At 39.8% G+C, this 23,662-nt stretch overlaps 1 protein-coding gene across 1 annotated transcript in view; it reads left to right on the top strand.

The window, feature by feature from the left end:
* CXADR (CXADR cell adhesion molecule) overlaps positions 1 to 22,118 on the top strand; it is a 35,306-nt gene extending 13,188 nt beyond the window's left edge. The window contains exons 2-7 of the mRNA XM_019732020.3: positions 6,267 to 6,433; positions 10,306 to 10,510; positions 18,232 to 18,387; positions 19,334 to 19,456; positions 19,970 to 20,108; positions 21,403 to 22,118. Of these exons, the coding sequence (XP_019587579.1) occupies positions 6,267 to 6,433; positions 10,306 to 10,510; positions 18,232 to 18,387; positions 19,334 to 19,456; positions 19,970 to 20,108; positions 21,403 to 21,667 (1,055 nt within the window). The 3' untranslated portion in view covers positions 21,668 to 22,118. The remainder of the gene's footprint in view (positions 1 to 6,266; positions 6,434 to 10,305; positions 10,511 to 18,231; positions 18,388 to 19,333; positions 19,457 to 19,969; positions 20,109 to 21,402) is intronic.
* The last annotated feature ends 1,544 nt before the right edge of the window (positions 22,119 to 23,662 follow it).

The raw sequence follows: 23,662 nt of genomic DNA, 5'->3' as shown, positions 1-23,662 counted from the left end.
TTCTTGTGGAAAGCCTGACAACAGATTCCTAGTCTGGTATTTATTTCCCTGTTATTAAAAAAAAAAAAAGTTTCCCCCAAACTCCTGACCTGCGTGCTACCTAAAATGTCTCCTTAGAAATTTTGTAAAGGAGAGGAATGATGTAAATTCTGAACTCTCCTCCTCCACAGTGATTGGAATGCAGTCTAATAACATACTGTGTTTTATAGTGATTTTTAGAACAAAATCTCCCTGTCCAGGGTGATTACTGGGCCTGCTCCTTACTGGACCAGTGTGGCTCGGGAGCCTGGCTGCCTAGATCTGTATCTCGCTCCCTTAGTAGCTTAGGCAACTCTTGGTGACTCGATCTCTTCATTTTACCATAGGGATAATAGTTGTACCTCCCTCAGAATTGTCGAGAATTGAAAGAATTACTCTGCACGAAGTATTTTGAAAAGAGCCTAGCACATAATAAGTACTCAATCACTGTTAGTTACTATTTATTGTTAAGATGATGGTTTCCATCTCAGTTTATTTCCTGGGCGCCTGCTTTTTGATTTCTCATTGGGGGTGGGGAGCTGGGAATTTATATTTAAAAAAAACTACATAGAAAAGCAAATAAGTATACTTAGTGTCATTCTCATTGTTATTAACTTATCTGACTGTGTTATTTTCTTAGCTCTAAGTACATGTTAACATACTGTACTGAGTGGCACATATGGAGTAAACAACTAAAACTCTTAGACAGCGAAGAGCGTAATTTCTAATTTCCTATGTTTTCTTCAGTACCCCAGCAACATTAAAAGCCTGGTTGGAGCGGTTAACTACTATTAACATATTTAAAGTATTTTTCTTTTTGCTTTCTGGAAATACTCCTTATTTAGGTCTTTTAAACATTGCTAATCCCTTGCTACTTCCTGGTGAGAAAGACTGGCACAGTTTGGAATTAGCATCTGTCAAAGGGGAAAAGGAAATGATCCAAATAACATGGCAGTTGCACTTTTGCACAGATTTTGGAATATCACAGTGACTTACCTGCTAACCCAGGCATCTGTAGTACCGTATTTCCCCGAAAATAAGAGCTACCCCAAAAATAAGCCCCAATTAAGACCGTCAGCCAGACGGACACATTTAGTACGTTATGATGATGTTTCGGAAGAAGATGATGTGACTGTATTTGAATAAATGTAGATTGTTGTACACGAAAAAATAAGACATCCCCTGAAAATACGCCCTAATGCATCTTTTGGAGCAAAAATTAATATAAGACCCGGTCTTATTTTCAGGGAAACATGGTATTTATCAAACACACAACAAAATTATACTTGTTCCAATTAATCCCGCAAACATACTCGTTCCTGATTTATCCATTTTATTTCTTAACATTGCTCTAGTGGATGATTTTTTACTATAATTGTGTTTCTATGTAAGGATCTTGAATTCTGTGATCCAAATGCAATGATCCAATTGAATGTGTCCTCTGTATTTAAAATAGTAACCCTTATGATATTCTTTCACATTTCTCAAAACCCTCAATATCAAACAAATTCTTTATAACAACTGGTGTTAAGATTATCATAACATACCCCTTTCCAAGAAACTAAAGATGTATGCAAGACGTTTGGAATCAAATTTAAAATTTGATTTTCATTTCTCAGTTTTTTTCCTTTTTTGTTAATATGTTTGGAATGATTCCAGATAGTCTAAGAAACCACACATCAGTGTGTAGTATTTTTCTGCCTCATGTGGTCCTAGATAGAGGTAGTTGAAAGAGACAAACAACTTTTCTTCATAGTTGTATTTTAGAATATTCACAAATAAAAGTTTTTCTTCATGTCATATTTCTCATGTTAACATAACTGCATGTAATGTTGCATACATGTTAGTTTCCTACCAGATTTGCTATCATTTCCTATAATACGCGTATTACATAAGCATCAGCTTTGCTCTCATCAGCACGAGACAGGCTCACTCAGCTACTGTGATCCGTGTCTCCTGTCTGGGTTTCATCGTTCCACTCCTTTGCTTCCCTGGGTACATGGTCTTCCGCCCCGGCTTTCCCCAACCGGGTCTGGTGGTCCTCTCTCCCATCTCTACTCTTTCAAATAGCTCCTTTACCTTCCCTCAGACACCCTCCACTTGCAGTTGAGCAGTTTTCTCCAGCCACACATGGGTTGAGAGAGGCTTATGAAGTAGGGCTAGGGACATACCCTCAGGAGATGAAGTCCAGGGAACCTGTTAAGTGAGTGGAACTATGTGCTTAAGGGAAGGGACATGTAAACAACTGGTGCTGTGTGACAGAGAGGAGGAAGCAGCACCGCCTGTGGGGATGGGGCAAACTTCAGAGAGGAGGTGAAAGGTAAGAGATCCTCTGATAAATGGCTAGAAGTACTCTCAGAGGGAGAAAGTGGGCGTTTCAGACAGGAGAGCTGCATGGACGCAAGTGCTCTACAAATAGGGACTTGATCCACTAGTGCTTTCTCTCATCTTTGATTTCCTTGTATGATAGGCGCCAGACGAGCACACTTTCACTCTTCCAGCTTTAATAGATAAAGGTCTTATTTTATTTTCACCTACTTTTAGCCACATTGCAAATTAAGGTTGCTCCACTATTTTGAAACAGACCGTCTTTCGTCTCTGGTAGATTTCTCTGTTTCCCTTCCCTTATATGGGGGTACTTGTGCCGGTGAGATTTTCATTTGTTATCTACTTATTTAGCTAAAGACATGAAATTTCACTCTGCTAACATCAACCAGTGAAAACCAGGAAGCATGGTCTTTAGCCTCAAAATCAAATGTGTATTATGTTGCTTTGTGCACCTGAAACTAATTTAAAAAAAAAAGACATGAAATACTCACTAGGGTCCAGGGTAGGAAAAACCTCACCTGTCACTGCTCCAATCCTACACTGAGACATGGCCTTTAAAATTCCTGTGGGTATGCCATCACTGGTCAGACTTTTGTTACTCTCTTGCTGGTATAGGTCAATACATGGAAAACATGTTTCAAAACATTCCTTTTATGTTGTTTTCTCCCTGATAGAATAACAGAAAACTTTCCTTCATTCAGCAAGTGTTTGTAGAATGCTAGCTGGTGATTTTCCTAACCTAAAATATTTGATTTTAAATTTGTCGTTCCCTTCATAGCTTTTGTGTTCTCTATTTTTCTCTAAGGCTGCCCTCACTCAAAACAACAGTTACACACATATACTTCTCTCTTTTAATCAACTATAAAGTTTCATGAGCACTTTCCAACTTCCTATGATTTTAAGATTGTCAGAAGAAAAAGCAATTGCTGGAGACCATTTAGGTTAACCTGTAGTTTATATTTGAAATACAAATGAAAGAAATCAAGGCAGTTTATGAGTTCCAAATACTGCCTGCCTCCTAGAGTGCCTACCATCACCTCCAGTTCTCCATTCTCAGAGTAGAAACAAATCTGAGGCCTTCCCGTTTCCCCGAAAATGAGACCTAGCCGGACAGTCAGATCTAATGCGTCTTTTGGAGCAAAAATTAATATAACACCCGGTCTTATAGTCTTATATTATTTTTTGCTCCAAAAGACGCATTAGAGCTGATTGTCCGGCTAGGTCTTATTTTCCGGGAAACACCATAGCAGGAAATTGACAACATCAAAGACTAAAAAAACAGTTTGATGAATGCATAACATTTTGATATTCAGATAGAAGTCAGACTGGGCAGAAGAGAAATTCTACAGATTCAAGTGATTAGGAATTTGGAGATTATAAAAACAAGCAGAAAACTGGGAGATGTTATTTCAGTCACTGCCAAAATGGGATGTGATTCAGTTTATTTACATAATCCAGTGGGCACATTTATTAACTGGACCTTGCAAATACTTGTTGGTAATGTGCTACATATTTCATTACACTCTGAATATGTTTGAATAAAATTGTAAGAAAATTTCTTATACGATTTCATTTTCAGACTTATATTTGAACCTGCAAGTAGTTTGCAAGTTAAATTATCACTCAATTTGCTTCATAAATAGAATTAGGCAGTATTAGAAAAGAATCCCCAGAGACACTGCATGAGACCAAGTATCCGCTTTTTGTCTTCTACAATTTTGTGACTGTTGAATGTATCAACACTTGAAAAACCATGCCTCTGAGCAAAGAGGCTCCTTTATTGTTGCTAGGAAACCTAATAACTGTTTTGTATGACCTTGAGATTTTAATTCATTTCTAGTGCAACACAATGAGCAGTTGAATGTTTTAAACATTTTTTGGGGAAAAAAATAGATGAAAGCCATTTAAAAATCTGTTCACAATTTCTTTAGCAGTATATACATTAAGAAAATCTCAGTATAAATCAGAAATGGGCAGTCACTTTTCTTAAAATCTCAGTTCTCAAGAAATATCTGCTGTTAACAGTTTAGTATATACTTTTCCAGATTCTTTTTATACTTATGTAACTTTTCTATGGTACTCTTTTAAGGTAAAATAATTTTTATGTATCAAACAGGAAAGCATGAAAGATACTATCATGGAAACTAAGTTGCATTTTATTCTAATGACTAATAGAAGTACTGCGAGCATAATTAGCATTTGAATTTAAACACATTTAGGTATGATTTGACTTTTGCCAAATAAAAACCCTAAAAGCACAGAGTAACCATGATGTTTTAATTGTCTTTTAATAGCAAATCTTCATTCTCATATGTTCTTACCTCTATATTTTGGGGCTATGTCTTGATTCATTTTGGAATGGAATTTTCATTCTGGTGAATAATAAGATTATTTTTATCTTAATACATAAAATATTGATACCCAAACAAATTAAATGTAGGTGACAAATTGTAGTGTCTATAGAAAAGAGATCCTCAAGTAGCAGCAACAACTTCTGGTAGGTTAATGCTCTTTCAACATTTCTAAAATTGATCAAACTTATAATCTAGGCACCAGTTCTTTTCTACTAATGGGCAGGGAACGACAACAGGTGATAAAGGTACCCACAGTTTCTCCCAACCCTAATGGAGCTAGTGAGTTAATGGTAAATCAGGATATGTATTCAAAAAATGCATTTAAAAAAACAAAGTAGTATTGGAAGAAGATAACCTATCACCATCTAGAAGATGTGACAAAACCATGGAGCCTACCATGTCAACTTCACAATAAGGTTTATGAAGGAAAAAAGCTCCAAGATTAGTATAATACAGATAGCAGAAAGTAAAGCACTGTGCATATTTCGTAGGAGAGAAAAATTGTAGGGTAAAGAGGTAGAGGAATGCCTTGGCGAATGAGGTAGGGGTGGAGCTGAGTTTATTAGAAATGGTAGAAAGTACTATTTGGAGGATTGAATTTTAATTTAGAAGAGACTTGAGATTATACACATAAATATCAAACCATGTAATTTAAACAGATATGTGGACATGAAATGCAGATTGGAGTAGTATGGACTTTTCAGGGCGATATTAAGTAGTCCCTTTGGGCCGAATCAATGGGTTTGGATGGTGAGTCATCACTCTTTGCTGTGTAACAAACCAGCCCAAACTCTAGAGGCTTAAAGCAAAAATCATGTGTTAGTTCCTGATCCTGTTGGGTTGCCAGTTTAGGCTAGCCCGAGATGAGAATTTTGGGCTCACTCATGGGGCTGGGTGTTTTAGGGTGGCTGCGTGTTGGGCAGTTGCAGCCATTGGGCAGACACTTCATTTCTCTCTCAACATGATTTGTTTACTCCATGGCAGGTGGCAGGAGTCCAAGAGGGCGGGAGTGGGAGCAGCAGGACCTTTTGAAGCCTAGCCTCGAAACTCCGAAACTCCGTACAGGACAGGAACACTCCTATTGTATTCCATTGGTCAGAGTTAGGACAACCTCTGATTTAAGGGAGTAGAGAGTCTGCCTAGTTTTAATCTGTTTGAGGAGTGCACTTAAATTGATTAAAAGCTTAGGATGGAGCCTGAATATAAGTGGTCTTGAATGTAATCTGGCTTTTCTTTTATTCTCAATCTATTGGCTTCGACTTTATTAACATTTTATTACAAGTGGTAGTCACTGTGTATTAAGCTTCTTTTAGGGCTAATGGAAAGGATCATGGGATAGCTAACGACTTAATTCTTCATTTTAATTTGTTCTGTTGGAATTTAGTATTGTCATTCCGTTTTTACAAAGTCACAAATGAAAAACTGGGCCCCGCTGAGTTTGAATGCTCTTACTCCGGTCCCAAATCGCATCCTGTTTCCACCATCTCCTGTGCTCCTTCTGAACCAGCTGGGTACACGGCGTGTGTGCAGGTGATGCTTAGTCTGTGTATATATGTCTTTCTCCAGATTTTGCCAGAAGTTTGAGTATCACTACTCCTGATCAGATGATTGAAAAGGCCAAAGGGGAAACTGCCTATATGCCATGCAAATTTACCCTTAGTCCGGAAGACCAGGGCCCGCTGGACATCGAGTGGCTGCTGTCACCATCTGATAACCAGCAGGTGGACCAAGTGGTAAGTGTGCTAAATGCCTGCGTGCTGAGCAGACGGCTGTGGGGCTTGTCTGAGGTGCCCCTCGCTGGGCTGTTGTCACATAGCAGTTGGGGGCACAGGAGCTTGGGAACCTTCTGGAAATCGGGTGGGAACACACATGCCAGTGGGGCCGAAATGCGCATAATGTGTGTTGAGGGACAGCGAGTAAACTAGACTTGGTGAAAAGTGGATAGAATTGAATTTTTAACTTGAACACAAGGAATCCAATCCCAGGATAAGGGTCATTAAATGTGACATAGTGTAATGCAGTTACATGTTATTACAGAGTCTGTTTTCCGTATTTCTTCAAGTTAAATATCCTATATAATGAATTTCTTTAAAAGCAAAACAGTCTTCATAGCAAAACAGCAATTTATAAAATATTTCATCAAATTTAAAAAATTAAATATCAAAATATTATAGAAAATTTTCTAATTATTATACAAAGAAGAGCCTAATAGGAAACCTGGAAAACCAAAAGTAGCACAAAGGAGGAAAATTACCCAATAATCTCATCTGCAGATATATATATATAATCTGCAATATATAGGATGCTGCATATATATCCTGCAATGGTAACAGGGTATTTCACTTAATTTAGAATATTGCATATTAGCTTCATCTATCTGACACATTTAATTAAAAATAAGGTCAATGTTAATAAGTTATTATTAAACCAGGGAGGGAAAAATAAGTCCAAATATTTAGAGAATATGGTAAAACAGTTGACCCTTGAACAGCATAGGTTTGAACTGTGCAGGTCCATTATACGTGGCTTTTTTTCAATAAATGCTGTAAATGTATTTTCTCTTCCTTATGATTTTCTTAATAACTCTTTTCTTTGCCTTTATTTTAAGGATACAGTATATAATACATATATAACATATAAAATTTGTGTTACTTGACTATTACCGATAAAGCTTCCTGTCAACAGTAGGCTATCAGTAGTTAAGTTTTTGGGAGTCAAAAGTTACGTGCAAATTTTGGCCGCATGGTATAGGGGCTGACACCCTTAACCTCTGCATTGTTTGAGGGTCAACTGTATATATAGTTGGAAGAGAAATTTTATTTTTACGTATGGTCCACATAAAAGAAGGGGTTCTTCAGCCATTTTAATATCTGAGTCAGTGCAGTTAGGTGATCATTATTTTTGGCAAATCCAGGCAGTTTGCCTTACTTATTTGTGAAATAATTAAGGTGCTTTCCCAAGTTGTAAATGACCAGGGCCACCCCCTCTAAGGACATACCTCTGCCCTGAGTCTGCTACTGGCAATTCCCTCATAAGGAAAATGAATTGAGCCTGACTCATTCTGTCCATTCAGCCCAGACACCCTGTTCCCTGCCTCCCTGCTTTGCTCTTCTCTTTCTCTCTTCCCGTGGCAGTGCCAGCACCCTGAATAGAGACTTCTACCTCACACTTGCCAGTGCAGTGCCCAGTGCAGTGCCCGTGTCCCTTTTGAGTCCAGGACTCTGCTCCCGAGGTTAAGATGAATGAATGGAGAGCTTGTGTCTTAAATGCTTCTGGCTTAAGACTCATGAGTGAAGCCCTGGGACAAAGTGCTGCTAGAGACCAAGAAGCAACAGTGTGCCCTATAGCCTGTGTGTCCCTTCGTGGAAGGAGTACCTGAAGTCTTAGGTGCTGAGAGAGGCCCAGCTTTGCTGCCTACAGGACTTGTGAGACAGGGAGAAACTGGGGCCTGGGTTTAAGTGCCCATTTGTGGGTGAAACACCTAGTCTGTAACCTAAAACATAGTGAGATCAGACCAAAGGCAAGATAGAAGGGTTAGGGAGAGATGGGTGCAGAAGAGGACGCTTACATGGAATTTAGCTACATTGTATGTTAGCTGAGCCCTTATTTTAATATATGTATGCTAGCAGGAAGTGTGGGGGACTGCACTGGAGAAATTTCCACCCTTATTCTCTGTGTGATCTCTTTAGTCAGCAGTTAACCGTGTATCATGCACTTACTATGTGCTCTGGTGTGTCATGTACTTTGATTACATATACTTATTTAAGCCTTATATAATAAGTATATAACTCTCTATACTGAGAATTATTATTATACACGTGAAGAGGAGAAAACGGAGGCTCAGAGATTTGAAGGAACATGCCCAGGGCCTCACCGCTGGCAGCAGATGCAGCTGGGGTTTGAACCCTGCTCTCTCTGCCTCCCCCCTTTGCACCTTATTTACCTTTGCACTATCCTGTACTGCCTCTCATGTTTCATAAGCCTCTGTTTCCTCAGGTTGAAAATGGGAAAAAATACACCACCTCTCAGGATAATGATGAGAATTCACTGAAATAGTGTACGCATAAGTGTTTTATAAACCTACAAGTCATACAGAAGTGTTAATGAAGTCAGTGTACTGGGCTGGTTCAAAGAGATCTGGTTTGCGTGTGAGCTGTGTGACTTTGCAAAAGTTGATTTGTGAGGGGCACTGCTTTCCTCAGGCTGATGGTTAAATGTGAATAGTGCCACCAGCTTGCAGGGTTGTGAAGAGGAATCGAAATTGCCATTTCCTAAGTACTGTTCATAACATCATTTTCGTGGGAACATACTAAGATAGTTTACAAAATAACTAGCAGTAGGGACAAATCTTATTTGTCAGGCCCTCCTCAAAAGACTACTAGCATGCGTGTGGCAAAATGAGGGACTGAAAGTACAATGAATTGAACTTTATGAGGAGTCTATAGTTACATACAAAGGAAGATACGGCAGCCTCATTTGAGGAGTTCTGTGTTGTTGACTAGTGGGTGTGGCGAGATGGAACCCAGAAAGTAATGGCTGTGTTTACAGAGTAAGGCAGCTGTGGACCCATCAACTGCTTCTTTTATTTACTTAGCAAACTGCTGTGGAGTGCTTCCTAGAAGCCAACACTTAGTACATAAATAAAACATCTTTAGTGAATTAGGAGTGGGGTCAGCATGGTAGGGGAGGTGATAATACAGAAAAGAACTCAAGTTTCTGCCCTCAAAATTCCTACAGTTGACATTTATTCTGATTGTGTTGTCCATAATTAACATCTCGGGTAAAAACTATTTGCAGGATGTAGCCTGTTGTTGTGTTTTCTGATTATGATGTGAGTTTGGCACCGCTACTCTTTGACACTTACTTGGGTCTCAGCTGACCAGAATGAAGGATGTGGTTAGCAAATGTGAAAAATTATAAAGTGCGTTAAATTAATTTTGGTTATAGCAGTGACTAGTGTACTTCCAAGTCAGGTATAGCACAGTTTTTATTTTCCTTCTAAATTTAGCCTTTAGTTATTTCCAATAAAGTGTGTAACAGTGGCTCAGAAAATGCAGTGGAATTAGGAAGGGGTCTTTGCTTTTTACTCACAGAGGATTAATTGAAAGGTCCTGCTCACCTGGGCCCACATGTCTTAAGAGGTTTATTTTATGACTTTATTAGAGTCTAGGACCCTGAAATATTAAATATTAACTCTCCAACATATTAAGATAAAAAGTCTTGGTTTTTCGTTCGATTTCACAGGTAAATTATCATACACCCTTTTTTGGAAGTGGTGGTGGTGGGTACTTCATTTTATACATTTGATTGGCTGCTGAAAAACAAGAGTTTATAGGAATTCACAAATCTGTGTTCTCCAGTTTCACTAAATCTCTCTAATACAGGGCTATATCGCTTAATCATGTTGGGCTTTGGTTTCCCCATCTAAAATGAGAGTGTGTGACCATACACTCGTATTGATCTCTTTCCATTTTCTTAATCTGTGCTTTGAATAATTGTAGGTTTCCTCATAATACTGTGTTCTTATTCTTTTTTGGATTTGAGGAGACAGAGGGTTTGCTTGTTTTTGTTTTGTTTCCCCAGTTTTATTTTCGTTTTCTTTTAGATTATTTTATATTCAGGAGACAAAATTTATGATGACTACTATCCAGATCTGAAAGGACGAGTGCATTTTACAAGTAGTGATCTCAAATCTGGTGATGCATCAATAAACGTAACAAATTTGCAGTTGTCAGATACTGGCACATATCAGTGCAAAGTGAAAAAAGCCCCTGGTGTCGGAAGTAAGAAGATTCAGCTGAAAGTTCTTGGTAAGTTATTTATATTAATGTTACTTATTAACGGGGTGGGTGGTCACAGTATGACAGTAGCAGCATTTATGTGAGACAAAGCTTAATTTTTTAAGAGTAATAATTTTAAACATTTGAAGTAATTCTGTTATCCTCAAATAGCATAAAATATAAACCTAGTATATTTTTTAGGTTAGAAAAAAATAAGTGACCAACTTCTTTGTGAAATTTACAAGAGAATTTGAAAGTAAATGAAGAAGTTCTGTGATATGGAAGAAGAACCCTCGGCCAGGAATTTGGAGATCCAGGTTTTTTTTGTTTTTGTTTTGTTTTTGCATTGTCCTCAGATTTGCCCTGAAAATTAAATAGAACCTCTTAATTTCCTGGACTTAAGCCTACCTTTTGGAAACATTACAAGATGTAATAATCATTAAATTTCTATTCTATCTCATTCAGTTCAAAATGCTATGTGTGCTTTAAACTTTTCATTTCAAACTTGCCGAAGAGTGAGGTTTCCGTGATGCATAACTGGAGTATTTAGAATAGAGGTAAACGGTAGAAGGAAGATTGGATTGGGAGAAGGCCATCACACGTCATAGTCATTTAACCTCTATGAGCATCACTATTTTTCATCCATAAAGTGGGAGGATTAGCCAGATGGTCACTAGGATTGTATAGCTCTCTCTAGGATAGTTAAGGAGATAAGTGTAAACCTTTTATAAACTGTCAAAGACTTCGAAGTTTATTATCCTCTAGCTTTTGTGGTCATGCACAAGCACTCTGAACCCCTTCAAGTTGAGAAATTCTGAAAGGCTATTGTTCATAAATATGCTTCTTCAATCTTGTTTTCGTAGATTTTACACAAAAGTGCAATGGCTACCATGTAGAAAGACACCTCTTCCCTATTCTGTAAATTCCACGGTTTTGTAACAAGGTTTGGGGGGATACTTGGGGAACCACTTTACATAGGAAATACTGATAGCTAGAACTGCCTACCATACCACTGGAATTAACTAATTAAAGGAGGTCTCCCCCACTTCCTCATTCCTTTTGTTTTAGAGAACTAATTAGTGGTTAAGCGCTTTCGGTTCCAGACTCATTTTGAGTATCACTCTTTTCTAAAGAATGAATGTCAGAGCAGAAACAAGAATGCAGATTTCGTGCACTCCAGTGGCAACTTCAGGGGTTGTCGTGGCTGGAAAAGCAGCCTTCCCACTGCAGCATCGTTGAGTGGGCACACAGGGGTCTGAATGGCATTCATTCACAGTGTTCCCTCTGGTATGAAAGCACATGAACCTGAACAAGGAACTAAGAAAAGGAAAGGAATATGGTAACATCAGAAATTCTAGCTTTCTCTGTCTACACGCAGTAAATGTGGAGTTTATCGTCCTTTTTTTTATAAATGTGAAAGCAGGTAAAAGCTGAATAACTTGTCTGAACTCTTATCTCAAACCCAGGTATACCTGGGGTTATAACCCTGACTGTATATCTTCTTTTAACACTGCTCTCCAGAAAGCACTGAAAAAGATATACATGGAATTTTAACTGGTTTGTGATGTACCGAGTATACCAGTTTATCATCGTATCAGAATTTTTCATTGTGAAATCTCTGTTTGATGGGACAAGTACACTGGGAGGGATGTGATTGGCATTCCCAGATCTCGTATTCCCAGAAGAGGTGTGGACTTGTGTGTGAGTGTGTGTGTGTGTGTGAGAGTGAGAGAGAGAGAGAGAGAGAGATTGGTTGATTCTATAGGACCGGGTACTGGGTTGAATTTGCAGGCTTCTATTGAAGGGATCATTACAGAATAAGGCAGCACACACCCAAGAAAGAAGCCAGGTTGGACAACAGAGTTGGCACATAATAGTATGGCCAAGCACACTGATAGTGGCAGCTATGGCTTTGGGTCAGGGAGAACGGCCCTTTTACATTAAACATCACAACCCCAACATCGAATTCTTCAGAATGGGTCACTGCGAGGCATTGGCACAGTAACATCTTTTGTTAGTGTTTGGGGGATCATCATGGCCAAGCAAACTCTGAATTCGAACTAGGGAGAGAGAGAGGAGTTAAAGGGAAAGAGGAGAAAGGAGGAAGTTATTGCTGGACAGAAGTTGGGTGACTAATACTCAGATCCTGCGAGACTGAGAGCCAGAAAATTCTTGTAACTCTCTTCCATGTTTTCAGATGAGTCATGCTGTGGGAGAAACTATCAGAATTTTTTCTCTTGAAAGTGAGAGCTGGATGGAAGCTTGTTTGTTAGTTTTTCCTGAAAATTCTGCACACAATCTGGAGGAAAGACAAAATGCCCTCGAGGGCCCTGAATGGGTAGTAGTCCAGTGGAGCTCTTGCTTGTTGGTTCACTGTTACAAACTCTGCCTGAACTTTGGTTCATTTATGGGAAATCTGGAGGAGATGCTACCGTGTTTCCCCGAAAATAAGCCCCAGTTAAAATCGTCTGCCACACGGACACATTTAGTACGTTATGACGATGTTCCAGAAGAAGATGACATGACTATTTGAATAAATGTAGATTGTTGTACATGAAAAAAAATAATACATCCCCTGAAAATATGCCGTCATGCATCTTTTGGATGAAAAATTAATACAAGACCAGGTCTTATTTTGGGGGAGATACGGTCCGTGCTGTTTGCAGAGTAATGAGAGCACATTCATTGAGCCCTGTACTCTGTGTGGACACGAACCAGGGCGACTGTTACTTGCCTGGGTGTGAGGAGTGACATGCTGGCCCAAATGTGCGTGTGGACACAGCTCGATAAAGAAGCTGAAAGGGGTGATGATAACAAAGGGAATTAGTATTGGATTAATATGGTGGCCACATACCATGTTTCCCCGTTAATAAGAGCTAGCTGGACAATCAGCTTTGTTTGCATCTCTTGGAGCAAAAATTAATATAAGACCTGGTATTATACTATACTATACTATATTAGACCCAGTCTTATACTAAAATAAGACCGGATCTTATATTAACTTTTGCTCCAAAAGATGCATTAGAGCTGATTGTCCAGCTAGGTCTTATTTTTGGGGAAATAAGGTATCACAAGAGCCTTTCCCCACAATTCCAAAAGGGCTTATTATAGAGACCTTTTGGTACAAGAGTCGGTTGTTTTGAAGAGGAGAGATGCACAGTTTCCGGGACGTGTATGGTACATTCAAGTGCCACCAGAATACAATGGCCACAGCATGTATGGTGGCTCAGGCAGCACTGGGATTTGCAAGCCATTGGTACAGAGCAGGGCATTTTTTTTTTTGTGTGTGTGTGTGAAATAATTTTAGTTTTACAGAAAAGTTGCAGAAATACTAGAGCATTCCTGAAAGTGTACTTACCATCTAATTTCTCCTAATATTAACATGGTACAAAATGATAGTACAATTATGAAAATCAAGAAATTAATGTTGGGACAATACTATTAATTAAACTACAGGCCTCATTTGAATTTCAGTTTCCTCCCAGTGTCCTGCAGCAGGGCCAAATCTAAGATCCACGTTGCATTTACGTCTCCTGAGTCTCCTCCAGTAAGGGCGCACGGTCGTGGCTCATTGTTAATCATGACCACCTAAGTTTTATCTGATGTGTTTCTCCACTGTAAACTTACAACGTCTCCTTTCATAATTAAAAATGTATCTCAGGGAGCCACTTTGAGACCTTGTTTCTCCTCAAACTTTGCCTATCGATTTTTAGAATCTTATGCATGGATTTTGCCTGGAGTCAGGTATTTTGAACCAAGCAAATTTAGCATTCCTGGATGAATGACGTGTTAAAAGGTATGGCGTCCCATATGGGGATTTAGAGTGTTTCCGATAGACTGAGGTAGGCTACTGGCACAGAGGGATGATCATGTGATACTGTTGTGCGGGAGACTGTCGTGTGGGAGACTGTCGTGCGGGAGACCCTGCTCGCTGCGCCATTTGTCATGCAGGGACCCTGCTCGCTGTGCCATTTGTTGTGCGGGGCGGCCTGCAGGGTCTCTGGTCCCGCTCCCCACACAAGGACGCAGGATATGGTGAGGCCAAAAAGGAACACCCACGGAGCCATAGGTAGGGGAGTCATACCCCTATGGTCTCACTGGAGGCTGGGACCACCGGACGTGCGACCTACCGTCCGCCTTTCCGCCAACCGACCGACCGACGACTCTCCTCCACTCTCCTCGACTCTGTCCCTCCCCTCTCTTCCGCTCTCTTCGGCTCTCCTCTTCCGCTCTCCTTGACTCTGCTCGGCTCTTCGGCAATCCTCGGCAGTCCTCGGCAATCCTCGGCTCTCTGTAGCCGCAGCAGTTATACTAGCGGCTAACTGGCCACAGCCGACGGCCAACCAGCCACAGCCGAGCCAGCACCCTTCCACATGAGGCCGAGAGCCTGTAAACTACTTACTGGGACTCTGTCCCCACAGATACATAACGGGGGTGCCAAAGAAATGTATACAGATGACTTGTATTTGTCTGTTATTGCTAAATATTGAGTATTACAATTTTAATAAATTTTTTTCCTTTCTGAAAATGTGTATACATTTCGGGGTGGCCTGATGGCTCGATTGGTTAGAGCGTGAGCTCTGAACAACAGGGTTGCCGGTTCAATTCCCACATGGGATGGTGGGCTGTGCCCCCTGCCACTAAAGATTGAAAATGGCAACTGGACTTGGAGCTGAGCTGCACCTTCCACAACTAGATTGAAGGACAACAACTTGGAGCTGATGGGCCCTGGAGAAACACACTGTTCCCCAATATTCCCCAATAAAAAATTTAAAAAGAAAAATGTGTATACATTTTTTTTGGCACCCTCTGTATATTGAGCACAGCGTTACTGAATTGGGTCAGGTCAAGTACATGCAACTTACAGTCATGTACCCTTACCTGAGAAGAACTGCTAGCTGTGCTAATGACCAGGGAGGCAAATGTTCTGAGAACAATGGCTAGGTATCCTGGAACCCTAGACCAAAGGGACATTAGGGGATAAAACTTCATCTATGTCCCTTTGTGGTTTTATCTTTTGATCTAGGCAAGTGCCATGGATGAAGAGTTAATCTTCGCTGTGGTATGGTGGTTGGGGTTGGCATATAGAAAGACTTGTACTTTCTCCTCTTAATGGAAAATAGGTGGCCCCTCCAATGTGACACTCCAAAACCAGTGTTAGTAAAATACTGTTCTGTTGTGGGTGGAGTATGTTGAGATCTCAAACTCAGTGGTGCCCTGAATCTCCTGAGCAGCCGCTTTAAGTAACTGCTCATTTGTTGGAAACATTTGGTGTATGGGAAAGGGTCATTTTCAGTAGAAAAGATGAGGGTTAGGGTTAAAATGCTGTATTACCCAGTAGATGTTTGGTATACAAAGCATTGTTTTCATATCTCACTGCTAGTTTATAGAATAAAGGATTTATTGGTAGTTTGAAGAAATAGAGAGCAAGGTTCATTTTGTTGGACTCACAGGACTAAATAATTTGCAAAACAGATTTAAACATCCAGTTGATGTCTCCAGGGTGATTGATCAGTCTGACAACGGATTTTCTTAGGAAAATAATGCGGTTAAATGCACCTGTTAATCCTTAGGGAAACGTACAAGTAGTAACAGGTGAAGGGGAGAAATACCATCACGTTTAAGAATTACCAAGAAGTGCGTGAAGAAGTGAGATCACGACTGATAACCTTGGTTAAAGATATCCCACCGTGTAGGATGGATCTTTTTGGCCAGATTTGGAAAAGTTCGACAGTTTGTTTTAATGTTAAATGTACATGTAGCATAAATGACCCAGCAATTACCGAGAAAAAGGAAAACATGCCAGTATCAACGTGAATGTTCATAATGGTGTAAAACTAAAACCTCACATTTATTTATTGTTGAAGAATAAAAGCCCATCCACGATTGAAAGAAGGAAAACCAGGTCAGACTAAAGAAGAAGAAAGCAGTCCTGCCATTTATCAGGCGTGGACAGACACAGTTACAGCCAGCAGCAGAGTTTATAGGGAACGTCGTTTCTCCTCAGGTCGTGGGGCAGCTGTAAACTAGAGGTGTCGTGCAGGGAGTCACGCGGGGTCTCTGGTCCTGCTCCCCACATAAGAACTCAGGACACGGTGAGGCCAAAAAGGCCAAAAAGATAGGGGAGTCATACCACTATAGTGTCACTGGCGGCTGGGTTGGAGACACAGGAAGCAGGAACCACACAATCCGCAATCCACACTCCACCACACTCCACGTTTGCTAGCTTACCACAGCAGTTATATCAGCAGCTAATGGCTAACCGGCAACAGCCGATGGTCAACTAGTCACAGCTGATGGCCATCTACTACCTGAGCCAGCACCCTTCTATGTGAGGCTGAGAGCCTGGAAAATGCTCTCTGGGGCTCTGTCCCCACAAGAGGTGACTGCTGTCACCCCAGCATCACCCTCAACCCCACTTTGCACTGCCTGTCCTTTACTGGGGGTACTCAGTTGCTGATTAGCCCTTGTGGCCAGTTCAGTCCCAGCTTCAACTAATCCTGCCTTAGAAACAGCGTCAGACTCAGAACCGATCGCAGCTTCTTTGAGACTCTCCGAGAATCCTTCAGAATCCCCCTTCTCTCTTGCCAGTGACATTTCCCAGCCCCCCATACTGCCTTCCCACTGGTCAGTCAGTCTGCTGAGGACAGGCCACACACCTGCACCTGGTCACTTTAGCTAATTAGGCTTTAACAGTAACCCCACAACTGGAATCAGTGTTCACTGATAGAGGAATGGATAAGCAAATTTATGTTACAGTCTGTCCATGGGATACAACTCGGCTGTCAAATAATGGACTTTTTAATATGTAACAACAGGAATCAGTTTCAAAAGCCTTACGATGAATAACAGCAAGACAAAAGTACACACTGTAAAAAAACAAAGTACATACTGCATTATTCTATTTATATGACTCGAGATGCAGCAGCACTAACCTACAGCAGTAAAATCTGGCCAGCGGAGCTGTAGAGTGAGATCAGTTGCAACCAGCACAGGGGAGGAGGAGGTTGGAGTGGTGCTTAACAGTGTGTATGTGTGTGTTCAGCATCTGCTGAGCGTGATCACCCCACACTGTTAAAATGTGTTCATTTTATTGTATGTGTATTAGGCCTTAATACAGTTCAACAAAAGAGTATGAATGCCAAGGTGTTAATCCAGTGTTGGGGTGAGTTGCAGATACTGGGGTTAGGAGCCACTCTGAACAGTTACCAGAGAGACCTGGCGTATAGCCTCAGATTTATTGCCTTTTTATAACACTACTCTCGGGTTAGTGTAAATGTGGAATACTAATTGGTCCTTGCTGTACTAAGGGAATTGTCCGTGTTATCAGCATTCTTTAATACAAACCCCCTGATTGGCACGAGCACGGCACCCAGAGGGATGTGACAAGGCACATACTCCCAGAGGGAGGGCTACATGGCCAGCGGAGAAGAGGAATAGAATGGACGGGGAAGCTTCCTCAAGTCTGAAGGGGTGCGGCCCACTTCATGCCTCCATTTTTCAGGGGTGCCCCATGGAACCAGAGGGGCACAGAGCCGCACCTGGGATGCCGCCAGACCTCCCTATGCAATGGCTGCTTGCCTGTTTTATGTTGGACAAAGCTGAGAGAACTGGTGTTGACCACTTGTAGTCTTTCAGTCTTGTCAACGCAGAACCCAGGATCATGTGATGAGGCCGTGGTTGTGCAGCAAGCTTTGTGTTCAAGTATAAATTCCATTATTTTGTATGAAGTTTTAATTTTCTTTTCTCAGTTAAGCCTTCGGGTATACGATGTTACGTTGATGGATCAGAAGAAATTGGAAATGACTTTAAACTAAAATGTGAACCAAAAGAAGGTTCACTTCCATTAGAATATGCATGGCAGAAATTGTCCAACGCACAGAAAATGCCGACGTCATTGATAGCAGGTACCATTGACTATACAACTTGTACATGTGCCATTGATTTGGGCCTAACTCTAGTAGGGGGATTTGTGTGTGTGTGTGTGTGTGTGTGTGTGTGTGTGTGTGTGTGTGTCCCCAAATACCTCCCCTATTCTATACAGAACAATCAGGATCCCCTGGGAATTATTTGGTGTTTTATGACAGTTTAGTGTCATGTAGAGATACTTTTATAATGATTTCACTGTTTTGGGTATTATAATTGGTTTCTTTGGTATGCATTTTTTAATTGATGGTAATAGTAATAGAAAATGTTCATGATCATAACTTAGTGGCTAAGTTATTACATGAATTGGATCTTGAAATTTTTGCCTAGATTCATGTTGAAGATAGGGTAATTTACCCATGGTGTGCCAATGAAAGCTAAATAAACCTGAAAAACACCTGTGTGGGACTAACTAGAAAGTTACACATTGGTTAAATCTGTTTGCTCACTCTGTTACAGCTGACCTGTTTTCAAACTGGTTGATCTTAAGTAGGATTTTTCTCCACCTCTGTGTCTTTTTTTCCAAACTAAGAGGCAAACTGTGTGACCCCTTCTGACTTTATATTGTATGTTCGTCCAATGTAGGGAGAGGTGGGTGGATGAGATAGGCTTTGCAAATCTTCCTACTGTACTAAAGAGCTTTTGTGTCATGGAATATTTTTTTATAATCAGTGCAGCTCTGCTTCAGCTGAGACTGTGCTAAGGAGCTCATGGTTATTTTCTCCTTGATAGAAATGAACTGGTGGCACGATTGTTTGTATTCTGGATACAGGCATGTGTGTCTCCCTGGCAGTTTGTTCTGCACCCAGCTTCAGCCTGTCTCACTGTTGCCTGGATTGTCAAATTTAGTAGGGTTTGCCTTTACCAAAAACTCACCAATACAATCCTGTAAAAATGTTTTGCTCTCCCCTGCCTTACTTTTCCTAGAAATGAGTTCACCTATTATATCGGTAAAAAACGCTACTACTGAGTACTCTGGGACGTACAGCTGTACAGTCAGCAACAGAGTGGGCTCTGATCAGTGCCAGTTACACCTGGATGTGGTTCCTCGTAAGTGTGTTTCTTCTGTCTATTGCGATGACAATCGTTTGCCTTTGGTTCAGTCAGCAAGTGTGCATTGAGGGCAAGTGGGTGCTACCTGTGAGCAAAGCACTCTGAGGCTTCGTTACTCGCTTTCCGAAATCATGGAAAGGAAAAATGACATTTTATTCATAAAACCTTCATTGTTGTAGCGACATTAAGAAGATAAGAGCTGTCAACTGTTACACCACATTTAGCCATTATAAGTACAAGCTATTTAGAATATTCTTGCTCCCAACCAAGATAGCTGGAATATTAAAATCTTTTAATCTGGTTTTTATCACTTTTATGCTTGAAAGAGATTCTATTGTTCAGATGAAAGTTCTCTTATTGGATTTTCCCCCTGGACCAAAAATAGCTAATTGTCACATAAAGTTAATATAGGCAAGGAAATCATTCTGTCAGTATGTATCCTTACCTTCTGTATGACTTGCTACGGTGTTTTTTACTATTCATTATTTTCTTATGAACATCTTATTCTAGCTTCAAACAGAGCCGGGACAATTGCAGGAGCTATTATAGGAACTTTGCTCGCTCTCGTGTTGATCGGTCTGATCATCTTTTGCTGTCATAAAAAGCGCAGAGAAAAAAAATATGAAAAGGAAGTTCATCATGATATCAGGTAATAAGTGACACAAGAATTGACTGATGTATATACTAAGTTTATGTGTCTAACGCATTAGTTCTCAATCATCCAAAGCATTCGCCCCTGTGACATGTAGGTAAAAGCTACAGCTCTTCCCCTCAGTCCATTTAAAGCTTTTACTTGTCAGTTTCAAGTGTACAGATCCAACCCACCTCCTTCGTGCCCCACCTCTTGAATTCCTCCAGTGTCAGACCCTATTTTAAGAGCCACTGCAGAATGACTTATCTCAGGACTGTCTGCCTTCTCCCAGGAAAGTACAGGCATGAGGTTTTCGAAAACATGGACCAGAGGTTGAGGTTTTAAAAAAAACAGACCTGAGTGTATCAAGTGACACAGGTAGTTTATAGAACTATTGGTAATGTGATTTTATTTTTTTAGAATATTCTAAACCAGGGATGTCCAAATTTTTTTCAACATTTTTTACCAAGGGCCGTATGCGGTAAAATACACAAACAGCCGCGCCACTCACTCGAGGTGAAGTACATATTGCCTCACCTGGTTTATTTAAGTAAACTAAATATATTTTTGGAATTTGCTGCGGGCCAATTAAAAATGGATTGCAGACCACAGTTGGCTCGCGGGCCACAGTTTGGACACCCCTGTTCTAAACCAATAGATCTTAACTAAAAGTGCACATTGGATTATAGAATTTTAAAAAATAATAACAGATGACTTAAATAACATCAGGAATTTGACATTTGTTAGGTATGGGATGGGGTCTGGGCACTTGTATTTTTGAAATGCACCAGAGGTAATTCAGTATATCTTCTTTTGTCAGTCCTTGGTATGAACATTCTTATTCCTAGTTTTCGCAGACTTGAAGCAGCTAAGTTTTCAGCTCAGGTCTTAGATAAGTAACTTTTATAACGAGAAGGATTTTTTTTTGATAGAAATATATCTGTAGGTATTAGTGCTTTATCAAGTGTAAAGTGTTACATGACTATAATTAGATTATCTTGATTAGAGATACTAGAACATGAAATTATTTGTTCCTTGTAAGACAACATTATAGAATCATAAATTCTTAGAAAAAAACCCATTTCATTACATCTGAAGATACATACTCTGTAAATGATACGGGACAAATACACAGTTCATAACGTTATGCTGTATTGTGCTTGCTTTTTTTTTTTGCGTCACACACACTTTTATGTACTTAATGCTTAAGTAAAGGCTCTTCCCTCACCCCCACCCATGATTAGGATGTTTCGTGATTGTAAGTTTTTAGAAACATATTCTTTGAGCTTATATTAGGATCTTTGCTTTCTAGGGAAGACGTGCCTCCTCCAAAGAGCCGGACATCCACTGCCAGAAGCTACATCGGCAGCAATCACTCGTCCCTAGGATCCATGTCTCCTTCCAACATGGAAGGATATTCCAAGACTCAGTATAACCAGGTGCCAAGTGAAGACTTTGAGCGTGCTCCCCAGAGTCCGACTCTCCCCCCCACTAAGGTAGCTGCCCCTAATCTCAGCAGGATGGGAGCGGTGCCCGTGATGATCCCAGCACAGAGCAAAGACGGCTCTATCGTGTAGAGAGCCTCTGCGTGTGTCATCTGTGGGCTCCGCGTTTCGTTTCTTTCGAAATATGAAAACGTATTCTGGTGTAAATTTTGCTACCAGCCTCAAAAATAGATCAAAAAGAAGGTAACCAGAAACTGTAAGAACTGTACTTCAAAAAGTTTTGTTTGAAATGCTAATGGCATTAAAGTTAGTGAAGACAAATTCACCATCTGAAAAGGATTTCCTGGAAAAGGTTGATTTTATAGGTTTCTCAATATTAATACTTAAGTAACATGTAGCACTTTGAATATGAAATCACAGGTAAAGAAATTGGTGAACTTAAACATGCACACCAAGTTGATACTTGAATCATCGAAAGTGGTACTTTATAATTTCTACCATTGTTTTTAGGATGCCCTTCTCAACTAATTTATGACTCTGTAGTACCCCAAAATTGATAAAGGATCATTCGTGGCAAAACACACTGATATGCATGTTTGTTCTTATTTTTATAGCTTCTTGGAAAACTCTAAATGTGTTTGGAATATCTCTAGTAACAGAAAACACCACAGTGTTCCAGAAATTACTAGTTTTTCTTTCACGTCATTCATAAACCTTGTCTATGAAATGATTTCTTAAGTATTTAATTAATAGACTGCTACAGGCAACAGGGACATAGTAACCTCTTTTATCTGCTAAAACGGATTCATTTAGAAAATGTGCTGTTAGCTAGAATACATAGAGCAATGACATTAGTGGTGCAATAGTGAGGATGGATTTGAGTGATGAGTAATTGATACCTGGAGGCCTGTGGTGGTCTTCAAAACAGTGACCAGCCAGATCAAGGATGGAGTATTTTGCAGTTCCCAATTAGATGCTGGCTCTCTACTTTAGGTCATATTTTTTCTAATAAGAAAAATGACAATTCATTTATTATTTAACAAATACTAATTGAAATTCCCTAGTTATTGGTTCTAAATTAAAATTTTATTTTCTGGTTCAGTGTTGTCTTTTGATGGTGTTGCATGTTAAATGTTCTAGAAACATGTAATTCTAAATTTGCCTTCTTGAATGCAGTTACTGGAGGACGTTTTCTTCATAGACTCAATGATGAAATACATGTTAAGCTAGTTAAGTGTCCTCCATCAGTTCTGTGTTTCAGACTTGGGAGGATGTACGGTTGCTATTGTATGGCCAATGCGTCTTCGTGTAGTTGCAGAAAATCACGTTGAGCTTTGAAAAATTTGAGTCTTAGTTTTGTGAAAGTGATTTATTCTTAAAAAAAAAAAAAAAAGCAAAGGAAAAGAAGTAAAAGGAATACTCCTAACTGCCAAATGTGTGTAATATTTGTAGTAAAAGAAAGTGAATTTATTGTATTCCCTTGGGATTGTGAGGGAGTGTGGATATAGTAGAATGAGCCAACAGTTTCTTTATAGTAAATAAATCCTGCAATAAATTATTTCACTAGCTCTAAAACCTTTTCCCTAGATTTTAGTAGGGAGTTGGTTTCTGCTAATCTCTTTGGGTGCTGCGGTGGTACATGGTACATTATAAACTAATGTTGGCATAAATTTATGATTAGGAAGAGTATTGTGTACACTTTTTATTGATAAATTTAAACTGAATGTCTGTAATGGATTAGTGTATAGTTTTACACATTTGGACGCATTTTTTAAACAGGTTTTTAACCTTACATAATATTGCTTTTATACTTATGTTAACATTTTCATCTGTGCCTTTTTGGTAATTTAATTTTTATTACGAAATTTCTGGTGCCTATGAACTAGCTATCACCTGGAAGGTGCTTAGAGGTGAAGGTACTGTTCATAAAAATGCATCACTGTGACACCTTTCTATCCTCATACTTTCAATCTTGCCTCCTCCTCTTTTCTGTTCTTTATGGATGTTAACTGCGTTATTCATAAAGATTTTTAAATTTCAGCATCCGCAACACACTTTGTGTTTCTGATTTTATAACAGTAACTATTTTTTAATACCAGATGTCTGGTCTGTTTTATATGAATAAAA

This window comes from Rhinolophus sinicus, chromosome 17 (assembly GCF_057876585.1).
Source record: "Rhinolophus sinicus isolate RSI-liver-muscle chromosome 17, RSI-T2T, whole genome shotgun sequence".
Lineage (NCBI taxonomy): Eukaryota > Metazoa > Chordata > Mammalia > Chiroptera > Rhinolophidae > Rhinolophus > Rhinolophus sinicus.
This window is presented reverse-complemented; position numbering and strand designations above follow the sequence as displayed.